Here is a 21,586-nt window from a genome sequence, read left to right as displayed (position 1 = left end):
CTCAACCCCCTTTGCTTCTCCTTCTTATTCCCATGCATAGCATAGGAAAAAAAAAATTGACCAAGTCTGTGGGTCCTTGACATGTTCCAAGGTTCTCAGACCCAGAGACATGGAAGTGGGCTAGTGACTGCTATAGCCTCGTGGTGGATAGGGCAAGAAGTAACTTCTCTCAAGTTCAGGACTCCGTTGGGGGATGATGAAAATGTCCTATTCTATCATGAGGTTTGTGTAACTATGTAAACACACTAAAAACTGGGACTGGACAGAAAGCTCAGTGGTTAAGTGCTTGCTGTTCTTTTCGAGGACTGGAGTTTGCTTCCCCAAACTCATGGCAGAAGGTTCCCAAACACAGGCAACTTCAACTCCAGGTTATCCAGTGCCTCTGGATTCTGAGGGCCCCTGCACTCATGTACATACCTACGTGCAGACACACAGACACACACACACACACACACACACAGACACACACACACACACACACACACACACAATTAAAAATAAAAATACAAATAAATCATCTTGAGACAGTGTCTCTCTATTTATCCCTGGCTGTCTTTGAACTTGCCACATAGACCACAATGGCCTTGAACTCATAGAGACTGGCCTGAGGGCTGGGATTAAAGACATGCACCACCAGCAAAAACAAATCTAAAAAAACAAAAAAACAAAAAACTTAACTGTACATTTTAAACAAGTAAATTTTATGCCATTTTATTCTCAAAGACGCTTTTAAAAAATTCTTCAGACAGTAGGACCTGGACTGGGAGAATGCTGCCATCTAAGGATTTCAGGGCCCATACTCCTTCATCTTATAAGTTCCCAGGGTAGCTAGCTCCCTGGAGCTTGAATTCCTACCTGTCATACGCAGAGTGACACTTGTTCATTTGGCTGGCAGCTGTCCTTACATTTCCCTAGAAATGTCTCTGTGGTGCTACATGTGGAAGCTTCGTCCTTGGATAGCTTAGACTCTGACCTTTCCCATTTGTGGATTCCCAGTTCTGAGATGCCTTCTTCTCCAACCCATCCAGTAATCCCCTAAACAGCCAATCCATGCCTCCTGCTAGTGGGACAATACTGGAAAAGTACAGGGACCAGAGGAACTAACAGTTCTGTCTAAGATATCCCTTACTATTCTCAACCCCTGAAAGATCTTGAAATGAAATAGGCAGATCCCTTCCTGTCCCAACCCTGAAACCTTGAGACAAGTGGACAGAGAACACTCACCCATCTGAGAGATGTTTAATGTATCCTGGGTTTAAGGTACAAAGCACAAGGCAGGGGCTAACCTCAGGAAAACCACCTACTAGTCAGCTGTCCCCAAACACTGCAGCCGGACATCCCAGCCCCCATGGTAATGGTGCAGTGACTCTGGGATACTTGGTTCCTTCTCCCTTTGGGAAAATTCTGAGGAAAATTCCTACTCTAAAAATCTCAGATCCAAGCCTCAGAAAGTTCCAGACTTAGACCTAGTACGGTAGACTGGCTATGAAGAAGCTCTGAACTAAAGCTTGCCTAGGTCCTAGGAAAAAAAAAAGAGTCACCATTACATCAGTAACTGGAAGCAAAGGGAAAAGGTTAAAGCAAGATGTGGGGACACTCCCACTCTCATGTAGCTGACTCAACAAGTTAGGGGACCGAAGATTGAGGCCTGCCCTCTATCCTAGCCCAGTCCCTCTGAGGACCAGACCCCTCATAAAGCTTCATTGCCTGTGCACTGATCCTGACCTGGGCTGGCAAGGGGGTGGAGGTCAGGGAAGACCAGTGTCCACTGAAGAATGATGCTTTGTGGGGAGGAACAGCTGCCAACAGTAAGTCCAGGAAGATGCCCTAGGGAAGGGACATTGGGTTGTGGGCCTATCCCCTAGAACTCTGGACTGGATCCTGAGCTGTTTTTTGAAATGAAAAGTGGGAGTGGTTAAGGGTAGGGAGAGAAGAAGGGTCCCCATGAGGACCAGCCCAGGAAACCCTTCTGACCAGTCCCAAGGAGGCCACTGCCACTTCAGTCCAGCCCCCCCTAGTCCCATACCAGGCTGGGTAGGCACCTCTGCCCATGTTGAGGAACACTCCCCATAGGGACTCCACATCCTGCTCCTCCCCGAGGCCCTGGGCTACAGCCTGCCTCCTCTGTTGAACTGGATGCACCAGTGGGAGTTGGCAGGGCCTGGACTAAGATGAGTGTGGTCCTTGTGGCCCATGAGGGGTTGCAGCTCCTGCTGCTGCGGGATGTCGGCGCTGCTCTCACTGCGAGAACGGCCAGCTTTGGCCAGGCTTGGGGGGAAAGCAAAGCTAGAGCGAGGGTCAGAAGACAGGTCAAGAGGAACCTGGGGCTCTTCAGGGACGAGTGGGTGGGGAGGTAAGCGGGTTAAAGTCGGGGGCTGGGTACAGGGAGGGGATGCCAGGCTCTCCAGGGATGAGATGCTCTGGTTCCAGCCTGTCTGCATGTCCACAGGCACGATCTTGGTTGTTTCTGAAGACACATACACAGCCAGGTCTCCCTGCCCACTCTTCCAGGGTAGCTCTTTCTCCGCGCAGGTCGGGGATGGGGGGATGATGCGTGGGCTCGGACACACCTCGAGGCTTCCTGGGAGCACAGAGAGAGTACACATGAGTTTATTGTCAATGCAGGGGAATCCTCAAATGCACCAAGTTATACTCATCTGTGCCAAACTCAATAAATGTCTCCCTGGAAGGAAGCATTGGACTGCTTTAGTTTGTCTTGTGTCCTAGCACGAGCAGAGAGCTGTGCACAGAACAGGTGTCCACAGGTACATTCTGAACAAATGGTAATTAACTACAGCTTAGGAAAACCAAACAAGAAGGATGCCTTGTCTCTGATCACCCTCAGCAGCCCCAGCAGCATCAGCTCAGAGACTGGATCCTACTAAGCCTCATTCTGACCAACCAGTAAGACGCCCTACTGAGCTATGATGACAACTGTGACAAGTCCAGGTGGGGCTAGAGAGGTGGCTCAGAGGTTAAGCACTCCCTGTTCTTGCAGAAGACTCAGTTCCATTCCCAGAGCCACATCAGGCAGCTTACAACTAATGGCCTGTAACTTTAGCTCCAGGGTATTCCCTTCCCTCTTCTGGCCTCTGACAGCATCCACAAATACATCAAATACATGGAATATACAGACCCGCTCACATACACTCACAAAAATAAAATAAATCGGGCTGGAGAGATGGCTCAGCGGTTAAGAGCACCCGACTACTCTTCTAGAGGTCCTGAGTTCAATTCCCAGCAACCATATGGTGGCTCACAACCATCTATAAAGAGATCTGATGCCCTCTTCTGGTATATCTGAAGACAGCTACAGTGTACTTATATATAATAAATGAATAAATCTTTAAAAAAATAAAATAAATCTTTAAAACCTCTCCAGATGGGGACTGGAGAGATGGCTCAGTGGTTAAGAGTACTGACTGCTCATTTAGAGGTCCTGAGTTCAATTTCCAGCAACCACATGATGGTTCAAAACCATCTATAAGGAGATCTAGTGCCCTCTTCTGGCTTGCAAGTGTACACCCAAGTAGAATGGTGTATACATAATAAATTAATTAAAAAAGAAAAGACTCTGAACTTCACTAAAGTTCCCTTTGGAGCAAACTTTCTATATCACCACCTTCTTTTGTTTTGTTTTTTTCAGATAGGGTTTCCCTGGTAGCCCTTGCCGTCCTAGAACTCTCTCTGTAGACCAGGCTGGCCTTGAACTTAGAGATCCACCTGTCTCTGTCTCCCAAGCACTGAAATGAGTGGTGTACACCACCACCGCCTGGCACCACCCCCTCTTAACCACTTTGTAATAGGTTAGAAGGGACTTATTAACCCAGTGTAATGTGTGGTCTAAGCTAGATCTTTACTTGTACAAAACTGGATGTGGTAGGACATCCTGTATTCCCAGGACTTGGAAGCAGTGTCAGGAGGATGGTGAGTTTGAGGCCAGCTAAGGAACGCAAAGCAAGCCTGGGTTACATGATAAGACCTTATCTCAAAATAAATAAACAAAAATTAAAACCAAGGAAATCTGACTCTGGGGCTGGAGAGATGGCTCAGTGGTTAAGAGCACTGGCTGCTCTTCCAGAGGTCCTGAGTTCAATTCCCAGCAACCACATGGTGGCTCACAACCATCTGTAATGAGATCTGATGCCCTCTTCTGGTGTGTCTGAAGACAGCGACAGTGTACTTATATAGAATAAATAAATCTTTAAAAAAAAAAAAAAGGAAATCTGACTCCTATCTGTGTCTTATGAGAAAGATTTTTATATGTGGTTATGATACTGTGGTTGTGTCTTTAAGGCTCTGACAGGTGATGACTGAAGCTGGGACATAGGCAGATGGGAGTTCATTTCACCATTGTGTCATTTCATGTTTTGAAATTTTCTGTAATAAATTTCTCTAATGTCCTCTGAGCATTTGTGCTGACTACCCTTGAAACCTAACTTTAGGAGGGAGATCTCCATACGCAGAAACATGAATACTGCTTTTTATTCCACTTCCATTGACTCAGGTTTCTCCCAATGTCGAGTGCCAACCTCCTCACTCAGAGCTCTACATGGGCAGATGTGCTAAGCCTGGGTCACAAGACCTGGGTCACTTATTTCTAGGTCTGCTTATCACTTTGTGTTTCTTGGGCTGTGCTCTTTGAACTACATGACTAGGTGGGTCAAGCTCAAATCCTGTTTGTATCATGTGATTCTGTGTATCATGTGGCTTTGTGAGCTCAGTTTCCCCATCTTGGATACTGTACAGTTTGAGGCAGACCACTGTACAAGATTTCTAGTAGACTCAAACTGCTTAGTAAATGCTGGCAGTTAGTAAACTAGCAAACTGGCCTCCTAAGGCAGAAGCCAGAACAGGCAGAGGAAACAGCCAGCTACACAAGGAAAAGTGACTACAAGGAAGTCATCACCTGAGACTTTGCCTTCTTGGAGAACCTCACTGGTGGCTCGAGCCACGAAGATGATCCCTTCATCATCTTCTTTCTCTGTCTCTGAACTCTCACTTTCTTCCTCCTCCTCAGACTCCACAGTTAGGATCACAGCAGCTGGACAAAGGTGAAAGCTGAGTCAGGGTAGCCAAGCCAGTGGCTGCTTCTTGATACCAGACAACCTCAAGTCTGCTCCTGCCCTTCCCGCCCCCTCTAAAGCACATATTAGCAAAAGCACCTGTATCTTCCTTCAGCCATTTTGGGCAGTGGCCTAGAGTGTTGGACATGAGGGGGTGGGGGTGAGATTCCATGCCCCAAGGAATCAATCCAAAGATGCTAAATCCTCAGAGGAAGCCATGAGGGTCACACCTCCTAGCTCTTTCTGTTGTTGTCAGCACAGATCAACTTCCAGTGCCCTCAAGGCTAGAAGGTCCATTAACATGCAGCTCACAAGGAACTAGGTTTTGGTGACAAGCTAGAGAGCTATGCCTTTGGTTCCACCTGTCCTTGAAGACCCAGGCCACTCTACCCATCCATCTCTATGACCTTTTCCAAGTCCTTAATAGTCCATAGTCCAAATCATCAATTCTGCCATGCATGTTTTAAAGATGTGAACTATTCCAACACTTAAGTGTGGCCATCTGGTCCCTGAGGAGAGGAACCCAGCTCTCTAAGTGTTCCCAGAGGAGATCCTCCAGGATCTGGGTGACAGGCCTGTTCCTTCCCTTTCCCACCTCCCTTCCATCCCTGTAGCTCCCTGCTTGCCTGTGTCCTGAAAGCCCAGGTCTCGAGGAGGCTTCCCATTTGTAGCTTCGGGATTAGCCACACCATCCTTCTGAGGACCAGAAAGCAGACCTAAGACTATGACCTTGGTCTTACCACCCCTTTCCCAAACCCCATTAAATGGCAATCAACTGAACAAACCTTCCTAAGCTAGAAGTGGGGCTTGTGGGGGGAAGGAAGGGCTGTTTATCACAAGGGTCCACCACTCCAGTATTCCCTGTCAGTCAGGCAGCAACAGTGGAGCCTAGAGTGACCTTGCCAAGAACTCTGTTGTTTTCCTCTCTGTTTCATCCCTGGAAGCAAATGGCCCCACAGCCAATAGGCTGCCCTCCCTCTGAAGCCTAGAGAGGGCTGAAAGGAAACCTGAGCTGCTGTAGCCACCAACCCCTGACGGTGACTAAACAGAGCATCTCCTGGAGCTGAGTTCAGGGTGTGAGAACTCAGAATTACTTGTTAGCACCCTGTAGCCCTAAAAGAGGTGTCTCAGAGAAAAGACACACCTTCTTATGGCCGGTCTTGCGGGGTCGAGGTTTGCTCTTGGTGAAACAGATGTTATGTTTGGTGGACTTAAAAGACTCGAGCCGTCTCTTCATGTTCTGCTGGAAGACCTCCTTGTCCTGTCGCTCCTGGGCGTCCTCTGAGATGAAGTGGCGGCTGCAGCTAGCTTTGTACTGGCAATGACAGCCCGACCTTGCCATGAGGCTGGGTGCCTTAGCCTCCCACAGAAACCCCAGGCCACAACCCCAACATGTTCCTCACGGGTCCTGCCAGACCAGCTTCTCCAGTTCACCATGGATAAAATAAAATGAAAATATACAAAAGAATTATAGCCAGAGACTCTGTATTCAGTTCACTAAGGAAAACTTCCCTTTCTCTGAGAAGTCCCTTGCTGCTTTTTCCTCTGCTCTCTCTAATCTGAGGTGATAAGAGGCAGGGAACCCTGAACTTTGTTCCCTGGGGCTACTATAAAACCACACAGCCACATCCTTCGTATTTATCTATCGCTGAGTCCCAATCCCCAGGTGACTACAGAGGATCCTCTTTTTTTTTTTTTTTTTTTTTTTTCAGAGCTGGGGACCGAACCCAGGGCCTTTCGGTTGCTAGGCAAGCGCTCTACCACTGAGCCAAATCCCCAACCCTACAGAGGATCCTCTTGCCAGCTAATTTCCTTCTAACTGTTTCTACAACTACCACAGCACTAGGCCTATGCTTTGGACTTTCCGAAGTATCTGCCCTGAACCTAGATCCTCTTGGTCCCAGCAACTGCTTATTTAATATAGAGCTAATCCTTTATGTGCTTCTTTTGACTCTTTCTCAGAAAGACCAAGACATCCACACACTCACCCAGCCTACCTATTTCTTCCTTTTCAGTGGGAAGAAATCAGCAAAGTATTGCCTAGAGCATTCCTGGTCACTCTATTTTGCCTCACATTCTATTTGGTTCATTTCTTATTCCTCCTCCTTTCTGTCTCTCTGACCTACTTCTGAGAGCCCTTTCAAATCTCCCATCCACCTTTCTCCTTTACCTTTGTACCTGGAAATGCCACCCCACCTCTGGGGCAGAGCGGCCCTGGCTCAGCTTTGCTCAGCTCCTGCAATCCCTCAGTGCTGAGCTCCCTCTCGTCCTCCTACATCTTTGCTTTTCTTACTAAGGAAGCCCAACGCTGCCCTTGTTTTTAAAGTCCTTTCACTTATACTACCAGCTTCCTTCTTTTGAGGCCAACATCTTGTAAATTGATTTGGATATTTTCCTGTCTAGTACTTCCTTAAATACCAAAAAGGCTATTCAAGTTCTCTAAGTCCAAACTTCCTCCCTGGTCACCAGTCCAGAAGCCTCAGATACTCTGAAACCTATCTGGGCAGCTAGCCCTTCTTCTACCCAAGGCTTTTCCTTCTCCAAGGGTTCCCTTCTCTCCTTTGCTAGCTCCCTGTCCCTTTCTTCCGTGTATATTTTTCTGTATTGTTCTTGGCCCTGCTCTCTTTTCTTTAAACACTCTCCCCAGGGATCTTATGAGTTCTCTCCACTTCAGCTAACCCGGTGACATGGTGTGAGGTTTCAAAACACCAGGCAGCAGACTAGCTGCATCAGAACCATCAGGGGGCTTATTAAAAACACAGATTCTTAGTTCCACTCCATTACAGGATCTAAATCTCTAGGAGGTAGAGCCAAAAACATTCCATCAAGCTTTTCAAATGTGGAGACCTCTTCTAGATCTTTCTCTCCAGCCCTCTTTCTCTTAAACTATATCTTAATTAACTATACACTATCTCTAATGCTGTTTCTGGAAAGAATGTAAGGAATTAGGGGCTGTGTCATGGTGCAACTAAAGGGATTCAGGACTAGTTGAATAACCATACCCCAAAAATGCTCCATCCATGTCAGTCTGGAGGGAAGTCTTTAGTAGCATGCCACGGGGCTCTGTCCTCAGTTCTATCCTGTTCAATATTTATGATGATTTAGATGAATGTAAAGTTAACAGGCTTAGCAAATGTTCAGATGATATGAATCTGAGCAAGAGACATTTAGTGGTAGACATGGGATCCAAATGATGGAATGAGGGTGAAATTAAATAAGATGACATTTGACAATAAGCACAAACTTACTTTAGCTCTCTTTAAACCATGCAAAAACTGAATCCAGCCCATCCGTCAGACAAACACACACACAGACATACACAGACACACATACACACATACACACAGAGACACAGGCACACACACAGAGAGACACAGAGACACACACAGACACACACACACACATACACACACAGAGACACAGGCACACACACACAGAGACACAGGCACATACACACAGATACACACATACAGACACACAGAGGCGCACACACAGACATACACACGCACACAGATATACACACATACACACACAAGAGACACACACACACAGGCACACACACAGAGAGACACAGGCACATACACACAGATACACACATACAGACACACAGAGGCGCACACACAGACATACACACGCACACAGATATACACACATACACACACAAGAGACACACACACACAGGCACACAGGCAAACACACATGCACAGACATACAGATACAGACATACACAGGCTCACAGATATATACACAGACACACACAGGCACACAGACACACATAGACAAACACACACAGACACACAGAGGCACACATACACAGACAGGCACACAGACACACACAAACACACACACACACACCCCTCTATGTACTCTCACTGATGTAACACAATAAGAAGGGCACAGCATTCCTGAAAGCCCTTGAAGCTGATCAGGCTCCAGACTTAATGATCAGAAGATATAAGAAATGGAGTAATATTCTAACCAACACTAGGCTGGTCAGCAAGATCTAGAAAAATGGTAAATCCTCCCATATAAAGTATTTAGTTTCTTCAACAAATAGCAAGGGGAAAAAGAAAAACTTATAGCTTTTCTCAATGGAGGACATATTTCCCAGACATCAAGTAGATCTTGAGCTCTATAAAACAGTCAGGAGGGGGCTGGAGAGATGGCTCAGTGGTTAAGAGCACCGACTGCTCTTCCTGAGGTCCTGAGTTCAAATCCCAGCAACCACATGGTGGCTCACAACCATCTGTAATAAGATCTGATGCCCTCTTCTGGTGTGTCTGAAGGCAGCTACAGTGTACTCATACAATAAAATAAAATCTTAAAAAATAAATTTAAAACAGTCAGGAAAAAACATTTATTGAATAGCAACTGAGCGTTTGATATAAAGAATTATTATCAGGATAATATTGAAATGTAAATAAAGAAAATATCCAATAAGAGAAAAGAAAATAAAATTATTATGTTATAATAATATTACTACAATTTAATTTGACTTGATTTTTGCAGTGCTGGGAAATCAAACTCAGGGCCTCATAGGTGCTGGGCAAATGTTTTACTACTGTCTGATCCCCTCAGTCTGACCTTAGCTAGCTTAGGTGGTGTTTTCATACTTGGACCCCAAGTTGAAGCCAGTCCTAGGGCAGCTAGCAAGATGACCTCAAAGAAGCCAAAATTTAAAAATAACAGAAAGAAAGAGTTCTTGCCATATACTGAGATATTTATAGATGATATCATATGATGTCTGGAGTCTGCTGGAAGATAGTGTGGGCAGGGTATGATAGGTCATAGAGCACAAAAATGTAATCATGAGCAGATAGTTATTAGAGTTGGGTAACAGATAAATGCGTTGTTTCATTCTCTCTGCTAAAACTTTGCACAAGAAAAACATTAAAAGGAAAAGAAAACTTGGAATGAGGTGGGTTTAACAACCACTGTCTGAGGAATCCATGAGGGTCTGGCAGAATATGAGGATCATTTGAAGCCCTAAATTGGTGAGTCAAATCAGGGACCCTGGCCAGAGGAACAGCCAAGTCTCGAATAGGAAAGTAAGGGAGCCCCTATCATTTGCCCTAGACAATCATTTAGTAGCTCCTCCACAGGCTGGGAGAGGGGGCTTCTCATGGGCAAACAGCAGAGGCAGAAGAAGCTGTTAGAGTGAGGGCCTGTGAGTAAAGCCACCTGGAAACTTTGTTCTGCAGAACTGGAGATTAAAGGGAGGTGCTCTCAAATCGAGCCAGTTGTATCTCAGTGTTCTATGTAGTTCTGCCATGAATAACAGTCATACTCATACTTCAAAAGGCCCGGGATAAGGACCTGCTGCCCCCTTGTGTTATAGAAGATCCTCTCCTGGATAGGATGGGCCTTTTGTATCCAGACTCAAAGCCCCAAAGCTCCCTGATTTGCACAGGACTAATCCATCTCTTGTTAAGACTGGTTCCTTCTCAGGTCCCTACTTCCACCTCTGACCTACATCCTCGAAGCTCCTTGTCCTCTATCTCTTCCTCTCCTGTCGGGACAACATCTATGTGTGCACCTCTCCTTCCTAAAACCCAGCTTCAAATCCCAAGTGTTTCCTTCTAGAGTCCCAGCCTGTTCAGCCCTCAATTCATGCCTTGTGATTCTGATAGACACCCTGTAGCACTTCCTCCAGCTCAGCAACCACCACCCAGCCAAGGATGAAACCCACAGCCTTCATCTGGGCATTCGCAACTGGACACAAGCTGAGAGCCAACGCCTGTTGAGTCCATGATCACGACTTCTACTGTCCACTCCCCACCACACTTAGAACTATTACACCCTGCCAGCTCTCACCCTGCGCCGTGGCTTGTAGAGGCCTCCGCAGAGCAGATGATGCATCACAGCATCCTCTCGGTCTCGGCCACTGCGTACTGTGTCAATCACCTGCAGATCCAGACACGCTCCACTGCCGCTCTCCCTCCTGCGGGAGGCAGGGATATGTGTGCTGGAGAGTGGGCAGAACGGGTGAGGGGAGGGGCAGAGGCAGGGTGTTGGTGGATCCTTCCCAGAGGGATCTCGGAGAAGGAAGAGCTCCAGGAAGGGGAAGGGCGCCTTGTGAACTCACAACAGGTTGGTGACAGAAGTCTCTGCCACAGAGTTTCTGCTAGGCATAGAGGGTAGAGTGAGTCCCGCGGAGGACAAGACGTGGCCTCCCTGTAAGAGTCAAGGGTCGGATGAGGAGTGGCCAGGCAGAGTAGGTAGACAGGTAATAGAAAGAATAGCAAGCATTAACAATTGTTTTGAACACTACTTTGTTTTGAGCCAGAGCCAGGGATTACCCAGGTTCTCGAATGCTATGCAAGTGATGAGCCATTGAGCTGCGCCCCACTGCATTGTTGTGTTCTTTGTTATAGCAGATACTGAAACACTTCACACACTGAATTCTAAAGATCTGACCTAGGTAGGTAGTCCTTTCCTTATCGTTACTTTCCTCTCGAAGAGGAAATGGAAGCCCAGATGATATAAGTAACTTATCCAATCATTGGCCTACCCACAGTAATAGATGAACTGTGTCTGTCAGGGTCCAGCTGTTTCCCACCTTCTGTCCCACCCTGCCAGACTCTGGCAATACTGGCTTGTCACTCCTGCAGCTGTGACTTCACCCTGGAGCCATCTGGGAACTCCAACTCCCAGCCCCTCGCTAACAAGTCTGTCTGCCTGTTACTCCTTACTGCCCTACTCTGCTGACCATCTGTCTGGCAACCACTGGCCTACCTGGAAACTGCTGGCCCACCTGGTCCACAAAGCTGATGGCGTCTCGGATGTTGAGCCTGTAGTACACATCCCAGATCTGGTCTCGGATACGATAGGCTGACCGCCGCATCAAGAGCTGGCTCAGGTACTTCTTGTCAAACTGCTCCCACCTACAGAGGATGCCAGGCCCAGCCCTGAGTATTATCCTCAAGGTGTAGCTGGCTACCCCTTCCCCTAGACAGGGCAGGGACAGTGCCAGCACTGGCCTGGCTTTCTTGGTATGAGTCTCAGCCAAGGAGAATTCCAAGGCTAGTCCCTGTGCTTATAGCCTTTACAGTTTCAAGAGAGAGTCTGTCATTAGTTAAAGTTATTTAAAATAACTGTAAAAATTATCACCATGACAAAAAAAAACTATCAAGATAATTATAACCGGATTTGTCCTTGTCAGGGAGGCCAGAGGTCTCTAAGGAATCAATGCCTGTGGTTAGATCTGAAGGATAATCCAAAGCTAAGAGGAAGGTGAGGCAAGGTTCTGGTAGACAGAACACATACAGTGGTCTCAGTAGCCAGGCTTGGACTGCATGGTGGGCTGAGGCTCTAAATAGGGTCTGTGTAGTTATCAGCCAGACCACTGAGTGGCTAGCCGGACACCCTGGGGAGCTCTATCTTATCCTGAGAACACTGGGGTACCACTGAAGGGCTTCAGGCAGAGGTCACACAGCCTGTCCCTGGCTGTGCCCCTTCTCAGAAGGGTGGCATATCTCCCATGCTGCCCTGGCTGATAGGGCTACTGTTGCTGAAGGAGCCTCGGGGCAGCTCCCTCACCTGTCCCTCCAGTAGTGGTAGCCATGGTGCCCCACAACGTCCTCCACTGCAGCCAGAATGTGGTCAAAAGTCTAGAATGGGGGTGCGTAGGGGGACTGGATCAGGACTCTGCCGACGTAGGAGGAGGGAGAAAGGGACAGGTGGAGGGATGGGGCTCTGGTACCCACGTGCTCGTGTAGCTCCTGGTTCAAGGTGGGTTTGTGGTAATCACTCCTCTTCACCCTCAGCCACTTGACCAGTGGCTTGATGGTCAAACCCTACGGACAGGCAAGAGGTGAGCCCTGTCCTATTCAGTTCCCTGCTGCTTTTCTCCCGAAAATATTGGGCCTCAGTTTTGCCTCAACCCATCACACTCAAGGCCTGGGAAGTCAGGTCCCTCCCTCCCCTAGTGGCAATGAAAGGCCCTGCTGAACCTCTCCCCACCTAGCCTCTTGGGTGCTCCCACCTGCACGATGACTGTGAAGAAGACCACCACAATAGTGGTGGCCACAAAGTAGTCCTTGGCAGGGACCTTGGTCCTGTCCAGTAGGATGACGAGAGCAAAGGCCACAGCCCCCCGAAGGCCCCCATAGGACATCACCACCTGGTCAATCTTGTCCAGAGGGACCAGCCGGAACTGATTCAGCACCCACGTCTGCAGGACTACGCCTACAGCAGGAGGGAGGCCAGCAGGAACAAGGGGTTGGGAGTAGAGGACACTGGGTGTGTGATACCAAGTATCTGGGCTAAGGTCTGGCAGGGGTCGGGAGCATTGAGGGGAGGCGTGGGAATTAACATGGATATGAACTTGGACTGAGGGATGGGTAGAGAAGGGCAAGAGGGGAAAGAAAGGGGACAAGGGAGCAGAGGGTGTCAGCAATACCGAGGGCTCGGAAGAACAGGATGAAGAAGAGGGTGCCCAGCACCAGCCCAGAGTCCCAGGCCCATTTGGAAGAGTCCACGGCTGAGATGCCAAGGAGCATGAAGATGACCGTTTCTGCGGAGCTGGCAAGCGTTTTCATTGTGTATTTCACAGCTGTGCGTGACTTATGGGAGATGTTGGCCTCCACATACTTCTTACATCCCAGGCCACACATGGTCACCCTGGAGGAGGGACAAAAGTGCAGATGAGGGAGGGTCCCAAAAGCTCAGTCCCTCTCGGGTTTGGGTAAACAGCCAGTGGGGGTGCCGCCCATCATGGGGTATCAGATTCCCTGAGCCAAAGCTCAGGGATGCATGAAGTTTACTAGTTAGCGGTAGTCCTGGAATAAATATGGATCTCCATTGGTGCCTCTGACTAACAAACCCTCTGGGGGCGCTATACCTATACCTATCAATGGCTTCAGGCCTTGAAGCATGCTGGCAGCTTAGCCTGCACTTCAGCTAGAGGAAGTGTGAACTTTTGGGTACTCAGTTCTAGGTGCTAGAGCACAACCTGAGGCTTTCCCTCGTCTGAGGAGAGAGTATGAGGTATCCACTACCACAAGGGCTCCATGAGGACTACAGGTTCTTTAAGACCTTGCATTTGGCTATATAAAGTGTGACTTTCCCTTTCCCAGTGGCCTGCCCATGACAGCCCCAGGACTCACGCAAGAATGGCAGACAATGAGGCCATTTCGGCAGTGAGGTAGGCTGCATAGGCGAGGAGGAAGACCAGCAACGGCTCGATGATGCGGACCCGCTTGGTGAAGCGTGTGGTCAGGGCCAGGAGGAAGGCAAAGACTAAGCCCACGGCTGCCCCGCCCAGACTGACCACAAACAGGGAGGCTGGGGGAGGAGTGGGTTGTCAGCATGACCCCTGGCCCAGACCCTCCCCAAGCTGGGCTGACAAGTCTGTTGTCTAGTAAGAAATAGAGAAGGGCACCCACCACACTCCCTGGGGCTCAGGATCCCAGACCAGAATCCCAAGGCAAGCTCCTCCCAGACCCCATTTCTCCATCAAGGAGAATAAGGAATGAGACATTGGCTGGTGGGTCGCAACAATCCAGAAAAGGCAGACATTGAATGTTGGCCATGTTGGGGGAAATACTGACCGACTCCCTTTAGGTAGTCAGTGGCCTGCACGTTGGCAGAGCCCATCTCCACAAAGGAGTTGCAGACCTTGTACAGCACCTGAGTGACAAGAGGAGAGGCAGGAAGTAGGAGGAGACCACAGAGGTGGAAGTGGGCGGGAACAGAAGAAAGCTCAGATCCTATTTCCTCCCCAGGGGGCTGGGAAGAAAGGTCTAAGCCTGGTCAGATAGCCCCTCGGCAGCCTAGGGCCAGGGGTCGGCAGTCCACCGTACATTCTCACCACAGTTACTGCATCATTAAGCAGGGACTCGCCGAAGACGATGATAAAGAGGGTCTCATTGACGTGCACCTCCTCAAAGACAGCCAACACAGCCACAGGGTCCACCGCTGAGATGAGGCTTCCAAAGAGCAAGAAGTCCAGCAGGCCAGCCTGTACCCTAGGAGCTACCAGGGAGAGACAGAAGATAGGGCTGGTGGATGAAAATGACTCTGCCTCTGACAACACTTCCTGTGACAAGCCCACAAGCTTTCCTACTGGGAAGAGAGAAACCCAAAGGGAATCTGGAAAGGTGGGGAGACCGGCCTTTGTTTTACAGGCTTGAGCTGCACATGCGCCTAAGACCTGGCTTTGCAATCACCAGCTGTTGTGATATGAGCTCTTGTTGATGTGACAGGACCCTTTTATTTGCCTAACTCACAAGATGGCTGCAAAACCATTCAGGTGGTGCTGGTAATAAAACGGCAGTAACGGTAAAAGTAAAAGGAGTTGACAGCAGGTAGAATTGGCTGCTGACTGGCTTTATGATCCAGGATAACAGGAAATGGGTTCTCCCACACCTGTGGTTCTCAGCCAGTGGCTGGATGTGGTATGTACAGTTCATAGCCAGAAATGAAGGCCTGATCACAGTAGGAAAAGGACCAAAGGTGGGACTCGAGTATGTCACATAATCCCGTGAGCCTCAGTTTTCCCATATGCAAAATGGAGGTGACATCAGTCTCAAAAAATTCTTTATTTAGTTCGTGCCTAACACATAGTAAGACACCAGTGCCATTATTATTTAGAATTATTACTCTGCTTAGAATCTGAGGTCCTCCTTTCCCCTCCTGCCCCAAATAGCTCACTTTTTATTAAGAACATGAGACTGGAGCTTCCAGCTGGGAATTGCAAGCTTTTCCTTTTCTCCTTCAGAAGAAGTCTGAATTTTCAACATCAGGACTGAATGGATTTCTTATGTCAGGAAACAAAGAAGAGGTTGGGAGAGGCCTTAAATGCAGGGCCTCAATAAAATGGAGGCTAAGCAACGGCCCTGGTTCCAAAGGAACACAAGGGGCTTTACTTTCTCTTCCATTCAATGAGGTAGATTCAACCTCGCCAGAGGAATTAAAGAAGACACAATAAGAAAGAATGCCCAGTATAGTGGTTAGCATTTCGTGGATGTAAAATCTGTTATTTATTAGAAATAAAGACTGGAAACCACCTGGCATAGCTAGAGCAGACCTAGAACTGTAAATCCTTGCAGGGCTGGCAAATGGTAGTGCTGTGACAGAGGGCAAGAGTTGACAGTGCTAGCGCAGGCTCCTGAGCTTAGCAGCCCACACACAGCTGGGAGCCAGGCCCCTGCTCAGCTGTCATGCTGCAGAAGCACAGATCCAACTGGCAGGGACCCAAATTAGTTCTGAAGCCTATCTGGAGGACCACCACACCCTCCAGGTGAGTCGGACCTGCAACCACGCTTTCCGGGAATGGGACACAGGCGTCTGACCTACAGAGCTGGAGATGCCCGGAGTTAGGGGATGGGGCTAGCAAGACTTTTTTTTTTTTTTTTTTTGAAAAACAGCCTAGGCCCCAGGGTTACTCACCCACAAGTCCAGCCTGCTGCAGGCCCCAAAGGGCAACACCTGTTGTGAAGGCGTTCCACAGCGTGCCCACCACGGCATAGGTGAGAATGGCACCCAAGTTGTCAAAAAACAGCCGGCTCGGCATGAAATAGCCAGAGTCTAGCACGATGGGAGGGAGCAGGAAAAGGAAGAAGGTCCCCGGCTCCAGCTGGTACTCAGCCTTCTTGGCCACAGCTAAGACAATGCCCCCTAACGCCAGGCCCAGCAAAATCAGCAGGCAGCTCTCAGGGACCAGAGACGTCACCTTCCGAGACAGGTGGAACACTGGAATGCAAGAAGGGAATAGGTAAGAAGCCATGGGACAGCTTCCCACAGCCTGACCTGTAATATTTTGTCTTACCAGTTTACCCAAAGTTAGAATCCCTGACCCTAGGACCAAAGGAAGAACTATGGAATCTCCAACCCCGAGGTTGCAAATGGCTGCAAATGGCTGCAAATGGCTGCAAGGCTGTTCTTGCCTTCCCTACCCCATCTTCTGCACTGCCATTCTCAGGGACTGACCTCATCTTTCTCTAACTCCTTTATCCATACCAACCATCTGAAGTTAAGCAAATGCTAAACAGTCTCTCTATATCGTGTATAAGATTGCTAGCGAAAAAAGAAATCAGGGCCTCTGATGGGTTTGAAGACTATTTCCTCATTCTTTGATTCTCAATGTTCTCATCTGCAAAATGGGAATGAAAACAGTAATGATCAAATAGGATGGTTGTGAAGATTAAATAAAACAACCTGCTTATATATAATATATAAAATAACCTGTTTTATATAATAAAACAACTTAGACCTGGGCCTGGTAGGGTAGACCTATGATCAATTTATCAAGCCTCTCTCAAAGTAAAGTCGAGATATAACCGAGTTGTAGGAACATTCAATGGCAAAGCATATCCTACCATTCATGAGGTTCTAGAATCAAGCTCCAGGAACTGGGGGTGAGTCAGAAAAATCACGTACACTGGTACCCACTTGTCGTCCTAGAACTTGGAAGGCTGAGATAAGAGGATTGCTGTGAGTTCAAGGTAAACACTGTGTAGGATTTTTTTTTTTTTAAGCTTTATTTATTATAGTGTTCTGCCTGCATATATGCCTACAGGCCAGAAGAGGGCACCAGATCTCATTACAGATGGTTGTGAGCCATCATGTGGTTGCTGGAAATTGAACTCAGGACCTCAGTGCTCTTAACCACTAAGCTATCTCTCCAGCCCCGTTGGATGTTTTTTATTTAAAGATTCATTTATTTTTATTTTATGTAATGAGTATTTGCTTGCTTGTATGTAAGTGTATCATGTATATGCCTAGTGTCTGAGGAGGCCAGAAGAGGGTGTCAGATTCCCTAGAATGGCTGTCACAAGCAGTTGTCAGCTATGTGTGTACTGGGAACTAGAGTCCTCTGAAAGAGCAGCCAAAACTTTTTTTTTTTTTTAAGCTAAGCCATTTTTCCAGCTCCTCACCTTGGTTTATTTAGAGTTCAAGGCTAGCCTGGGCTATGTAGCAAGACTTGTTCTCAGCTCCCCCTAACTCCCAAAAGGAAGCACTTAGCACATTGATTTATAGTAAACACTCAATAAATGTTTGCTATTAATATAACACGACATAAACTAATATATGCGCATAGCTCTTTTTAGAAGAACTGTAGGCCTCTCAACCTAATGTACATACTTCATTATATGGCTCAGTTTTTTTTTTTTTTTCTTTTTTTCTGGAGCTGGGGACCGAACCCAGGGCAGCGCTCTACCACTGAGCTAAATCCCTAACCCCAATATATGGCTCAGTTTTAAAAGCTTTGTGTAGCTGGATACAGTGGCACATAAAGCCAGCACTCAGGAAGCAAGCAGAGAGAGGCAGGCAGAGATCCCTATAAGTATGAGTTCCAGGCTAGCCAGGGCTACATAGTACTCTGTGGAAAAAAAGAAAGAACAAAAGAAAGAAAGAAAGAAAGAAAGAAAGGAAGAAAGAAAGGAAGAAAGGAAAAGAAAGACAGACAGAAAGAAAGAGAGACAGACAGAGCAAGTGAGCTTTATATAGAACAGTCAGATCTCAAAGTCCTCTGACCTTATCACTTTCTTATGATGTGATCTCAGGAAATTAATTAATTAATATATAATGTTTATTTGTGTACCACATGAATACAGGAGCCTACAGAGACCAGAAGCAGGAATCAGATCTTCTGGAGACTGAGTCATAGTCTGTTGTAAGCTGCCACTTGGGTGCTAGAAACCAAACCTGGGTCCTCTTAACCACTGACCCACGTCTCCACACCATCAGGCAAACTCTTATGTTCTACCTAAACTTCAGTTTCTCTTTTTTGGTGTAAGAAAAACATCCATCACAAAGGGCAAATATAAAGTATATGAAATATGTAAGTGTGCCTAGTGTAGTGTTAGACACACAGTAGGCTCTCTACAAGTATTAATTAAATTTGACTCTGGAGAAAAGTAAGATTTCTGCCTCTAGGAGAAGAGGAGGATGTAAGAAAAGGAATTCTAACATTATTGCTTCTCCTAACTTTGTCCTACCATGTCCCTCTTGCATGTCCCTCAGAGGAAGGGTCCTTATTAACCTGAGCCTATGCCAAAGTAAGGCCCTTTGGAAATTGCACCCAAAGGCTCTACATCTATCTAGCACACAGTGAACTCTGCATCTATATGTATTGGATGAAAGGAAATGTGTGGAATGAAGGGGCATTCAAGCTATGAAACTGGAAGGTTTTTTTTTTAAATTTTTTTATTACCTCCCTCCCCAGAATTCCTTCTTCCTCTATACGAAGTATTATCCAAACCAGAAAAAGCACTATTTATCTATGATGTTGGTGCTATAAACCTTAAGACAAGAACTCTTCTACAATCCATGGGTTTCTGGAGCTGCTTTCTCCACTGCTGTCACTGCTGCTGGGCCTCTAAGGTGAGCTCAGACACAAGTCCTCCTCCCTCCAGCCCCATCCCTGGTTTCCTTCTCCCCTTACCATGTACCATCCCCAGCCCTGCAAACCCAAGACCTATGAAAAAGTCAGTTCTCTGGCAGAACCAAGTCCCCTGAAGATACTTAGAGCTCCATTATCCATTATTAATTGTGGGCTGTCAAGGTGGGGTCTCCATTCCCCATCAATATCCCAGAGGAGGAGGAGGAGGCGGCAAACTCGAGGCTGTGGGATTCCTACATGAAGGTTTCACTGGGGAGACTGGAGTACAAGGTGTGCCAGCGTAGACGGAGTGTGAGTAGCAACGCTCAGCTATAATTAGTCACCCCCACAGCAGAGCTTGAACAACAGAGAGAAAGAAGGAGGGTCTCCATTGGGGAGGAGGGACCACTGGCTGCCAGAAAGCAGGGAGTGGCAAGGAAAAGCATCTCTGATGGGGGAAATGTGTGAAGCCGAAGCACAGCCTCCAATGTGAGGGCAGAAAGAGAGCGAACGTATGAGAGCACACAGGGTAGCCAGCACACAGTCAAGACCCAATAAATGCAAGTTTCTTAAACATCGAAAAGAGAAATGTGAACTGGAGGGTGAGGTTGCAACCGGGTGATAGAAGGTGGCGACAGCTTTAAGTGGAGTAGAGAGATATGCCACAGGAGAAGTGGCAGTTTAGTTATCTCAGGAGATATTAAATCTCAGACTCTTGGCCGTCTCTCTCGGGCAAGAAAATTTCTCAGAACCAGAATGCCCGAGTTTCCAGGAGAATTTTATCCCTTCAGTGTCCCCCTTCAGTGTCCTCATTGCTGACAGGTTTCTGAGAAGCTGGACGTCTGGAGGAGAGGCCTGACATTTATTGAGGAGAGCTAACTGAAAGGGGAAGGGGAAACTGGGGGAAAGAGTCTAAAGATGGAACTGAAGAGAGTGGCGACAGGCAGTCCTTTAGGAAGGCAAATCCTCTACCAACCTAGAAGGGAGACCCATAAGAGAGCAGGAAATGGGAGAGAACCCAGATTTGTGGAATGGGAGCCTGAGTCCCCGCACAATGCAAGACGCAGGACTGGATCTAGAAACATAGGGGGCTTGGGGGCGGGTCCTCTACGGGCCGCTGGCCTGGCGTGCGGGCGCGCCAACACACACACACACTCACCGATTTTGGCCAAGCTGGCCACCAGGATCCACAGGGCCACCAGGTAGGGCGCCTCCACCTCGTGCCACTGCCAGCGGAAGAGCGCCAAGCCTGGAGGCTCACCTAACGGCCCCGGCTCCTGGGTGGGTTCTTCTGTGGCCCCCACTCCAGCTAGGGGCAACCCGGGCAGAAGAAGCAGTGCGACGCGCAGCATCTTGCTGTCCTCCGGGCACTGCACGGCCGCCGGCCCCGCGTTGCTGCCGCCGCCGCCGCCGCCGCTGCTGCCGCCTACCCAGCGCCCCCGCGTCACAGGCACGTGGGGCTCACTCCCCCCAATCCGAGCTCCGATATCCCCAGGCCAGGTCCGGACCCCGAGACCCTGCCCAGGATTCTAGCAGTTGGGATCCCCTCCTCCTTCTCTTCTAGGTTAGCCTCATCTCCGGAAATTCCCCAGCATAGCCCTCCTGCCCTTCGAGTCTTGAAACCCACTCTTTCGAGTATGCTCTCCTAAACCGCCTCTCCTCGGGATTCAGAAAGGTGACCAGCCACCGCGTCCTGGAGCAGCAAGGACTAGGGTCTCAGAAAGCCGATACAAGCGTGGCTACTGCAGAACACCGCCCGGCAGCCGGCCGCCCGCCCCAAGTGCTCAGTGCTGCGGGTCCCGGCTTCACGCTGAGAAAACCGCAGGGGGCGGTGCGCTGCTGCCTTCTAATACGTTCTCCAAAACCTGGGACCCCCTACCGGCCCACTCCCAGACCACAGCTGCGCACGCGCACTAGGCACACCCAGAAAGCCTTAATGGACAACGGTGCCCTCAACGTACCCAAGAAACCTCAAGGCCGGGACCGACCTATCTCTTTCCAGGCTGATAAGGAGGCGATTCCTCTTCTCTCCAGAGCCCAGAGGCACCGCCTTCCCTTTCCTTCAAACTACAGGGAACTGTTCGCCTATTCCATGGATCTGAGATGATCTTATGGAATTCCCTTTAAAGTAGGAACAACTTGGGGCATTTGACTCATTTCGTCCCAAACCGAAGAATGTCTCCACTTTTCATTC

The 21,586-nt window shown here is 48.3% G+C and overlaps 1 protein-coding gene across 10 annotated transcripts; it reads right to left on the bottom strand.

Annotated features, from left to right (window-relative positions):
• Window positions 1-690: 690 nt before the first annotated feature.
• Window positions 691-21,215, bottom strand: Slc9a5 (solute carrier family 9 member A5). Of its 10 annotated transcripts, none has more exons than XR_015643271.1 (17): window positions 20,552-21,215; window positions 16,458-16,760; window positions 14,878-15,041; window positions 14,618-14,696; window positions 14,174-14,351; window positions 13,468-13,688; window positions 13,051-13,253; window positions 12,773-12,862; window positions 12,606-12,676; window positions 11,821-11,950; window positions 11,152-11,240; window positions 10,881-11,007; window positions 8,069-8,146; window positions 6,211-6,381; window positions 5,693-5,762; window positions 4,910-5,044; window positions 696-2,581 (listed from the first exon to the last, which is right to left on the bottom strand). XR_015643271.1 is itself a non-coding variant. In NM_138858.1 (16 exon segments), coding segments are annotated over 16 exon segments (2,697 nt in total). In that variant the 5' UTR covers window positions 20,745-20,778; the 3' UTR covers window positions 691-2,108.
• Window positions 21,216-21,586: the final 371 nt, after the last annotated feature.

The sequence above is a fragment of the Rattus norvegicus genome, chromosome 19 (genome assembly GCF_021556685.1).
Source record: "Rattus norvegicus strain SHRSP/BbbUtx chromosome 19, alternate assembly SHRSP_T2T, whole genome shotgun sequence".
NCBI lineage: Eukaryota > Metazoa > Chordata > Mammalia > Rodentia > Muridae > Rattus > Rattus norvegicus.
Note: the sequence above shows the minus strand (reverse complement) of the source record. Positions and strands in the feature narration are given on the sequence as shown.